Below are 10,842 nucleotides of genomic sequence, written 5' to 3'. Positions count from 1 at the left end.
AAACACCTGTACATCAACACAACAATTATTAGATTAAACATTCGTGTTTAGCCCGACGTACACCACCCGAATTTGTTTCTCTCTTGAATTTTAACATGTTCTAATCTGTTAATGAGGAGATATATCAAAGAGACATTTCACTCATCTACTAACTGCGTATATGATCATGCACTTACTGATATTTTAAATACTTTGTTTGGAAAAACGGATGGCAAGGGGTGATCTTTAGATGGTCCATTAAAATTGACTGAATGCTGGGAACAGATTTGGCTATTTGCAGTGTAAACAAAGTCTTTCCTTACAAGTCTCGATCTCTGAAGCCAAATACGACAAATAGCTACGTTTGCAGGATATTTATATAGTGAAATAACTTTGCCATCAACATTCTTCCCTCCTATAGTGGCTGCATATACAGCAGTATTTGCGTCTGCGGTAGTTAAAGCAAGTCACTGAGCATGCGTACATGTCATACGGGAGAGTTCCAATCAGGGGTAGATAACAACCTTATAGGAATCCCCTATATTTCAAGCTTTCTCACCTGTCAAGATGGGCTTTGTTTCTGCAACAATGTGTCCAGTCAGTTCAACTGGAATTGCCTGTAATCCCAATGCGTGATGCCACTTCATTGACAGCTCATCCAGGAGTTTCAGAACCCAGGCGCTTCATAATAGGAACATGTATCCATCTCTTTCCTGGCTCACTCAGTGCAGCTCAAAGAGGAATACAGCAGCATCAAGATCTTGCTAGATGCCTTGAAATATGAATAGAATGGTTGTGGGGTTATCAGAGCCTTCAAAATGGTGGCCTTCTCGATGGGTCTCCAAGGTGGTTTTGTCAAGTTTCCATGTTATCTTTGCCTCTGGGACAGCAGGAACATTGTGGCATACTACCATAGGAAGGACTAGCCACAATAGACCCAGTTTAGTATGGGGAGAAACAAGGTCTTAATGGGAGCTACTGTTGGACCCACAAAAAGTGTTTTTTTTATCCACTGCATACAAAATTAGGCCTCATGAAACAATTTGTCACAGCTCTAGACAAGGAGTCTGCACTGGACTGCAAATAAAGATCAGAGTGCAAGAAATTCTCTAAAGAAGTTAACTCAGTTTGAGGATCCTGCATGGGTGTGTGACCTCGGGTTCCTGGTGGACATCTAAATGAGCTGAACATCCAGCTGCAGGGTAAAGACGTCTTGGTACCTGACCTCTTTGCCCATGTGAAAGCATTCGGATACAAACTTCACCTGTGGGAGCATCAGTTCAACCAGAGGAAATTTACTCACTTCGCCCGCTTGGCTGAGCTGCAGCCGACTTCGAGAGGCACTTCAAAGATGTGCAAACCTGTGAGGAGCTCAAGCTATTTTCCACTCCCTTTGATGTGGATTCTGCTGAAGTGGCCGACGACCTTCAGCTGGAGCTCCAGTGCTCAGTGTCACCGCACAAAGTTTGCGCTTGTGCCCTTGAAGTTCTGGTGCTCACTCTCAGCCTCCCGTGCTTTCCTGGCTCTTGTTCAGGAGGCTCTGCACTTAGGTTCATCGTTTGGGTCCACATACTCTTGCGAGCAGCTGTCCAGCCACATGAAGCTGACGAACAAGACGAGAGTACAGCTTACAGAAGCTCATCTTCAAGACATTCTCCTCCTTGGCCCCCTCGTCCATCAAACCAGACATTGACTCTCTATCTGTTTCAAAGAATCGGCAGTCTTCACATTATGACGGCTGCAGGTTTTAATGAAGGTTCAATTTACATTTCTTATCATTGATTTTGTTTGTTATTTTTTCAGGTTGGGAGTGGGGTGCTGCCCGGGAGGTGGCCTAGTGGTCTGCAACCAGGTTTAGGTTGCCAATGCCTCCTGTAAACCTACTTTTGGGCCACCCTGTATATATATATAAATTCATACAATTTTTCTGCAACCATTTATGAAAACTGAAATCTTAGCTTATAGGCATGGCACCTTGAGCAAGGGCCTTCTATAGCCTTGGGCTAATTAAAGAATTGCGAGTGGATTTGGTAGACGGACACTAAAGGAAACTGGTCACGTTTTTGTCCCCACCAGCAGACAACCAGTGTTAGTGTGTTTACAACCCATAGCAGTGTGGAAAAAAAGAGACCAATAGAGTAAGTACCAGGCTTAAAAATAACTAAATAGAGGTTGATTCATTCAACTAAAATTCTTCGAGGCAGTAACTTTGTGATAGTCCTTTTTTTTTTTTTTTTTGAAAAAAAAATCACCAGACCAGTTTTTTAAAGTCTGCTCCACTGACCAAGCAATATTTGCCTAATGTTTCAGTCAAGAGCCACTTCATGTGATTGTATACTACCAATTCATCATTGTATGACATCCATGTTGGTACGGGCTGGAGTTTGACAGGAGCTGGCAAGCCAGGACTGTGCCAAGCTCTACTTTGGCATGGTTTCTATGGCTGGACGCCTTTCCTAATGCTAAATTATACTTTATTTACATAGCTATCCAGGTTTAAGTATATATATATGACAGTAGAGAAGCATCAAGTTTTCAATATGAAATTACAACAGAAGGAATTGAACTTTACAATACAAACTCATGAATTATTTGTCAAATGGGCAGTGATCTGCTCCAACTCTGCCACAATTTAGTTTAGGTAGACTGGGCTATTTAAAGTTGTCCCGGTCACTGTCACACAACAGTGCCCAAGAATTCCTGACTGTCTATGCTAAAAATGCCAAAAACACTGCAACCAATTAGAAAATGGCTATACTGAATATTAAAGGGAGTAGACAGATTCTTTTGAGTGTACCAATGCAAACAATGGGATCTCAGATATGATTTATATGTAACAGATAGCAAGACAAGTTGCTGATATGAAAAAACATTGTGGTGAAATATGCGCACTTCAATATACATAAATGACTGGATAGATGGGTATGTATCAAAGGGCTAACTGATGCAAGTGGAAGGAGTCTGCAGAACACAAAAACACGGTGACGTCCAATCTCGTGTCTAGGATATTTACCCACCAAGGATAACTGATGATGATTTAAAACTTCTTAATATATTAGAAAGAGTTGTCATTGGTGGGGGAATTGTCCTGATATGCTAATCTCAGCATTCTGGACGTCACAAAGAACCATGTCAAGTGGAATGATGGTGAATGAGAACAGACCCATCAAACTATTATATAAGGTCACATAAGTATATAGGTTGCAGCAATAGATGGCAGTGGAGTTGACTGTTTACACAATAACAATGCATATATAAAGGACAAATTTTAAATGATTAAAAATTGCTAACATAGACACAAGTCATTGCAAATCTTTTTTATGCACCTTAGAAATGATTAATCTGATGGTAAAATAAGCAAATATTTCATTTCAAATTATCCCACAACCTGTAAATACCCATTTTTTTGAGGCTGAAAGCCCATTTATCAATAAAAAATACTGCACACAATTTTCATTGAATCAAAATTTATTTAAATGTCCACTTGGTACATAACTATTCCTTCTTCTTGCGCCCAGCCTTTTTCACAACAGGACGTTGACTGCGAATAATGGCACTGGCTTTTCTCATTGCAGCCTTAAAAGAAAAAAAAAAAAATGTTACTTCCATTACATTTAGAGCAGCAAGAAAGACATGTAATTATTTCATCAAAGCTGTTCATTGATAGAAATGCTATAACTACCAATGTAAGAAAGAACTTAGCTGGAATGCATGCATCCAAAATAATCTCTCAGAACTGTAGTAGGTTACAATATGACACTTATTAAGTGATTAAATTAGTTTATTAAGACAGGAAAACAATTCCCTCTATCCTTAGAAATTAAACCCTGAGAACAAACAACTAACAAATCTTAGCTAACTAGAGGCAAATATACAAAAACACCCAACCTTTGCTTACTACTTTCTCTTATTTGGCCCTGTACTTATTGGCGAATGAATACATGCAAGTTAACATTGGGAGAAAATTATTTAGAGGTGAAACACAGAATGAGTGTACTTGGATGGAGTGGAGAAGTTGCCATGTCTATGGGTAAGATTCAGAATAAGGGGATCCTTACAAATGAATTATATGGCCTTGAACAGGGTCATTCAAATGTCATTAAGTCCTTTATACAAATATCACAAATTAGTGCAATACTTGCATTAATAGAAGTCAGAGTATATATATGTGTGTGTATATATATATATATATATATATATATACTGCTGGAGGAGAGAGAGAATACCCTATCACAAGCAGAAATAGAACCAGTAATCCCAACAAAAAGAGCCACATTTTACAACTGACACCAATTCTTCAGTTTAGCATTCTCTTACCCATGATAGCATGGATTAGACACTCGTTTTAACTAAGTTAAAACCTACCATTTTTAGGTCTACTCGGTATTTGTTCCTTTTGACCATTTTCCTGATAGATGTCAATGTTCTTCTGGGATCTTTTTTCAACTCTATCTTAGTATAAGCTTTTGAAGGACGATTCCTCTCTGAAATAAAATAAAAGCATTAGTTAAAAAGAGCTAGGGTTTTGAGAACGAGACAGAAAGAAAAAAAAAGTATAACCCAACATTGTTATTTTAATACCTGTTGCGGTGAGAATATGACACCCTCTGATGAGAACAGACTGGATCACTATATATAAATAGTCTGATGTAGTTCACAGTTCAGTCTTCAAAGTCCAGGTACAATTTACAGTATGAGTTAGTGTGTTGGAAATATTGATTGTTGGTTTGTTGCGGGTTTGTTACTGCCGCTGTTTCTATTCTGTCTTGTTATAACACTGTTACAGTGTATTCTTTATCTATTGTTGACAATATCAACCATACTATGATTTTGGAGATGTAAGGATATAACATCAGGTGATGAGGATTTTTTGAAGCTCATGTAGGTTACAACAACAGTTAATTGAGTTACAGTCAAACTTAATTTCTGAATTCACTTATAATCTGGAGGAGGGTATTACGTTTCCTGCGTACTTTAGAAAGAACTATTGTGTAAAAATTCAAATTCTCAATTCCAAATTCCAGACTGAACACCTTGAGATAAAGCCCAAGCAAAAAAGATACTAAAAAATAATAATAAATGAAATTTCTTTATTCCTTCAGAACCCGAAATCTCAAAAGGGGAGATGTGGCAAGAATATGACACCCTCCGATGAAAATAGACTGGACAACTGTTTGTGTTTCCTTGTCCTGACAGAGTAAATGCAATTGATTTCCAATATTCTGTAAAAACATGCCCAGTCATATGGCAATATTAACTTGCTTAGAAACAATAGGAGCATCTGGCCATAGAAAAAGTTCTGCCTCAATAAACTCTGTCCAATCCATGCAAATATGGAAAGGCAGGATGTTAAAGCAACGATGAACACGTTAATATGGGTGGTCTTAGGCAGATTGCTATTAAAAGTTAAGGCTTTTAAGAATATACATTTCAACCTATTCTGTGAAAATTTTCAAATTTGGTATATTGATATTTTTCACGCTACACTGAATCTGGTATTTATTCACTTGTTCCAGAATTTTTTTTAGAAAAATGTTAGAGATTTTAAGTTTGATAATTTTTACCAAACCAGAAAACAAGATTTGGAAACGCATTTGTGCATGCTGACAACAAAAGCGTCAATGATGGAAGTTTTAAGTTTTAATGAATAAAAGTCATGAAATGTTGGAACAAGCATGTAATGTGAAAAATACCAGAATGTTACATTACAAAAAAACAAACTGTTATTTAGTTCTTCAAACTGCTGGAAAAAGTAGCCAAATCTCCTCTTTGAGAACACCCAAATGTCAATAAAATGAGGAAAGACACTAGATAACTCTAAAACTGTGGGGTGTACAGCATTAGAATGGTTCTTTTGATCATAGGTCTGCCTGATCAACACCACCCTTCTTGGTTTTCTATATCTCCATCTTGAAAACTACACAACAGCTTGGCTTGTTACTATGGAAACAGACACCAATATGCTTGTGGCTTTTGACTGGTTAAAATTACCTCAAATTTGAAATCAAATGGAACAAAATTGAAGGAACTGAAAAGGGAAAGCGAAACAGAAAAATCCTTTTTTACTACTATTCTAAACTAACAAATTTTGCATTGTTTACAAAACATTCAACTTCATTCTAACTATATGTAAATAATTTTGAAGACATTTTGTTGTAATTTAAAAAATAAATACACTACCAGTGTCAAATGATATGTTGCAGAGCAAACTATAAAGCAGCTGTTCCTCTTTATCTGTTTGAGCAAGGTAATATTAGTTCAAAACCAGTGTGGAAGAGACTAAAACCACTTTTGCAAGCTGATAATGATGCAACTCAGAAAAAAAGTTAAAATGAAACTTGTTGACCAAGACAAGAAATTCCACATGTGTACATCATCATCATCGTTTAACGTCCGCTTTCCATGCTAGCATGGGTTGGTTGATTTGACTGAGGACTGGTGAACCAGATGGCTACACCAGGCTCCAATCTGATTTGGCATAGTTTCTACAGCTGGATGCCCTTCCTAACGCCAACCACTCCGAGAGTGTAGTGGGTGCTTTTACGTGCCACCGGAACAAAAGCCAGTCAGGAGGTACTGGCAACGAGTGGATACAGTAGATGAAAACTAAAAGAATCCTGTTTGCAAGAGTGTCTATTACAAGTAATAAAGTTGAAATCATTGACAGGGAAAATTATTCCCTGAAGCATACAATGCAGAAAACAAAAACAACACTTACTTCTAGCCCGTCGTGTAACGTATACAACTCCTTTGCCATCCTTGCATGGTTCGACACCAATAGCTTTTTTGTGGACAAGGCCACTGTAACGGAAACAATGACGTCCTTTCAAGTTGTTTGGCTCCTGTTAAGAAAAATTAGTTGAAAATTAATGGTGTACAAAATGTAATTAATTGTTATATCTTATTCTCAATTAATAGCCGATATGAACAACTAGTCATTGGAAAATGTTCTTCATTATGTAATTTCAAACCAGAATGTAGAATTCAGATTACCATAATAGTGAATAGTGCCATTTACTAAATAACTAGGATTTGGGGCAACTCACACAACAATTGCAAAACATCATATGCTGATATTTTATCACCGGACCTAACAGAGAAACTCCTAATTATTGTGTATGATGTGGGATTTTTCTTTAACACCAAATACTCTACATATTGTTAACCAGTTTACAGTATGGACAGAATGCATTCTATCATGCTCACAACACAAGAAGTTGTCTGCTCTAAATGGAAACTGACAGTTGTCTAAGATGATATCAATACTGTCTCAATGCATATAAGCTTAGGGTTGCTATTAATACTTTTCACCTTCCTGGAGTTTATTTATGATGGAAGTTTTAAATTGTTGCATTCCTTCCTTTAAGGTAAAAAAACAAAAATTCTGCTGTATCAGTCAAGACAAAGAGTCCAGGATTTATATATGTTGTTACTTACTTTGCTAAGCCAGAGACCATTTCGTTTGACAAGGAAAGAATTATTATTCCTGACAATCATCCATAGTAAGTCAGCCGACATATTGGATTCTGAACAAAAGATGAAAATTGAGATTTGCTGTTAAATAGTATATTAATGAACATTTACATAAACCAAGTAAAACACAATACTGAAAGTAATCTTAAAGTGGCTTAAGATTGGAAATCATAATACTAACAAAAAACACAACACAAGTTTATTAAAAAATCTTCATTTCATCATCATCGTTTAACGTCTGTTTTCCATGCTGGTATGGGTTGGATGATTCAACTGAGGTCTGGAGAGCCAGCAGCTGCACCAGGCTCCAATCTGATCTGTCGATGTTTCAACAGCTGAATGCCCTTCCTAACGCCAACCACTCCAAGAGTGTAGTGGGTGCTTTTTACGTGCCACTGGTACAGGAGCCAATCAAGGGATATTGACCACGTTCAAATGGTGCTTTTTACATGCCACTGGCGTGGGGACCAGTCAGGGGATATTGACCACGTTCAAATGGTGCTTTTTACGTGCCACCGGCACGGAAGCCAGCCTGGCCACAGCTACGATGTTGGATTTAGTTGACTCAGCAGGCCTTCTCAAGCATGTTATATCACCCAACGCATCAGGGGTATTCTTAACAGGGCTGGGCATGCGATCTCACTTTAGTTGCCAAGTCCTCTCAAACACAGCCTGTCTCCAAAGGTCTTGGTCTCCTGTCATTGCTTCTGTGAGGCTCAATGTTCGAAGGTCATGCTCCACTACCTCATTCCATGTCTTCCTGAGTCTACCTCTTCCACGGTTAGGGAGTGGCACTTCCTCACACACCTGTCCTTATACGTAACACATGATCATAGCAGCGCAGTCGTCTCTCTTGCACACAACATTTGATGCTTCTTATGCCCAACTTTTCTCTCAGGGAGTTTACACTATCATGTATGCACACTGACATTACACATCCAGCAGATCAAGCTAGCTTCATTTTTTGCAAGCCTACGCAGGTCCTCAGCATTCATGGCCTATGTTTTACTGCCATACAGCATGGCAGTCCGCGCACATGCATCATACTGTCTACCTTTTATCCTGAGTGAGAGGCTCTTAGTTGCCAGCAGGGGTAGGAGCTCCCTGAACTTTGCCCAGGCTATTCTTACTCTAGTTGCTACATCTTCAGTGTTTATTGCCTCTGTGCATCTGCCACACACAAAAACTATTTTCTCGGTTAACCTTCCTTTGATATTGCGGCACCTTCTATGTATCCATAGCTTACACTGGATACATCGTATCCCCACGCCTTTTCTACAGATCGAGCAGGGCCATCTACCTTAAGGGGATAGTGATTTGACAGCCTTCCTACTTAGTAAGGCTTTGGTTTTGGCTAGGTTAACCCTAAGGCCCTTCGATTTTAGACCCTGCTTCCACACCCTAAACTTCGTCTCCAGTTCTGGCAGTGACTCGTCTATCAGAGGAAGGTCATCAGCATAGAGGAGCTCCCAGGGGCAGCCTGTTTTGAATTCCTGTTATTGCCTGGAGGACTGATCCTTGGTGAACCCCTACTTCTACTTGGAATTCTTCTCTATACTCGTTGCCAACCCTCACTTTACTGATAGCATCCCTGTACAGCTCTTACCAGTCACTCATCTATCCCCAGTTTCCACACTGACCACCAGATAAGGGACCGGGGACCCTATCAAAGGCTTTCTCCAGGTCAACAAAAGCCAAGTACAAAGGTTTAACCATTTCTCCTGCAGTTGCCTTACCAGAAATATAGCATCAGTGGTGCTTCTGCCTGGCACAAAACCAAACTGCATGCATCTAGGTTAACTTTCTCCCTAATTAGTTGGGCTATGACCCTCTCTGTAACTTTCATCGCCTGATCCAATAATTTGATGCTGCTGTAGTTATTTCTAGCTAAAGTATAACCTTTCCCTTAGTAGCAGTTGACTACGGTGCTGCTATACCAGTCATTGGGTATGACGACTCCATGAATTACCTGATTTACAATGTGACTGACAAGACCATAACCCACATCGCCCAACATTTTAAGCCCCCCACAAACTGAAATGCATTTTCACAGAAATATAGTAATAAACTGAATAAAGACCGTTACAGAACTAAGACTGGAATAATAGAAATTTGCTTTTCTATCACAAATTACCTGATTTCTTACAGTAATCATCCTTTTTATATTTTTGTTGAAAATATGCTACCTGTGCTTCAATTAGTTTTGTAAGATTTTGGAAAATAACTCATTATTATGGTGTTTTAAACAACACAAACTTTCAAGGGTTAATTTAGATCTTCAAATAGGTCTCAAACAATGGAAGAAATTTGATATTACACCTTAGTATCTACTAAGAATAAAGAGAAAACTGTTACTGCTACTCTGAAAGGAACCAATGTATCAATTAATCCAAACATATGCTTTAATCTTGTATCTTTCTTAGGTTTCTGCAGGTATTTTTAAGATGGGCTCAAGCCATTATATAAATCTAATAGATAATATCTAACATGTTAGTGTCCCTAAACTGAAAAACATCACTGGTTTATACATCAAACTTTGCAACATATTACTGCAAACTGATTGTAGATAACATTTTTTTAATAAAACCAGGCTATTTATTGACATGCTTAAGAGTACTACCAAACAATGAAAATGAGAAAAACCTCTTCAGATTTTGGCCTAATATAGAATTTACCAGATCCTCAACAGGTGTTAAAATCAAATGTAAAAGCCCCACTTCCCTTTTACGATCCATATCACAACCCTAGGGAATAAATATGGACTGGGGATACTAAATGTTAGGAATATGTCAGTAGAACTGACTTAGTTACTTGAACTAGGAACTCAGAAGAACTAAAGCATTAGGAATTCCAATAACGGTGGTACTACATAATAGACCAGAATTCATTCAATTAAAGAATAAATTAGACTTTAATCCAAAATTTAATGATGCAGAAAGAGTTCCAAATTTGCATTAATAGTCAATCAAATTGAAGACATCAGGGTATGAGGCATGCAAGTTGAACGGTGTTGCAGATTTAAAACATTTATCTCTATTTTGCGACGGTTCTAGGGTCCAGAATATGTTTCTTTGGCTACTGACTGGCCGGAGCTATCTGTTCTCTCTATCTATCTATCACTCGTCCACCTTCGTTTGTTTCCGTAGAATTTATCAAATTAGAAAATGCGTTTCCGTAGAATTTAAACAAATGAAATTCAGTTTAAACTTTATAAATAAATATATTTCATTTCATGTTCAGTTTAAACTTTATAAATAAATATATTTTTGCATTATTCATTATTGTTTTTAAAAACAAATCACATACACCAATCAGCACCACCACCACGCGTAATCCAAAGTTGGAATTAATCACCGCGATATTGCCATCGCCACCGCTACAACAGAAAAT

The 10,842-nt window shown here is 38.0% G+C and overlaps 1 protein-coding gene across 1 annotated transcript in view; it reads right to left on the bottom strand.

The window, feature by feature from the left end:
• Positions 1-3,429: 3,429 nt before the first annotated feature.
• LOC106871040 (60S ribosomal protein L28) overlaps positions 3,430-10,842 on the bottom strand; it is a 9,614-nt gene continuing 2,201 nt past the window's right edge. Inside the window, exons 3-6 of the mRNA XM_014917305.1 lie at positions 7,417-7,505; positions 6,698-6,821; positions 4,345-4,463; positions 3,430-3,555 (exon numbers count right to left, since the gene is read on the bottom strand). Coding sequence (XP_014772791.1) covers positions 3,475-3,555; positions 4,345-4,463; positions 6,698-6,821; positions 7,417-7,505 — 413 coding nt within the window. The 3' untranslated portion in view covers positions 3,430-3,474. The remainder of the gene's footprint in view (positions 3,556-4,344; positions 4,464-6,697; positions 6,822-7,416; positions 7,506-10,842) is intronic.

Source organism: Octopus bimaculoides, chromosome 2 (assembly GCF_001194135.2).
Source record: "Octopus bimaculoides isolate UCB-OBI-ISO-001 chromosome 2, ASM119413v2, whole genome shotgun sequence".
Taxonomy (NCBI): Eukaryota; Metazoa; Mollusca; class Cephalopoda; order Octopoda; family Octopodidae; genus Octopus; species Octopus bimaculoides.
This window is presented reverse-complemented; position numbering and strand designations above follow the sequence as displayed.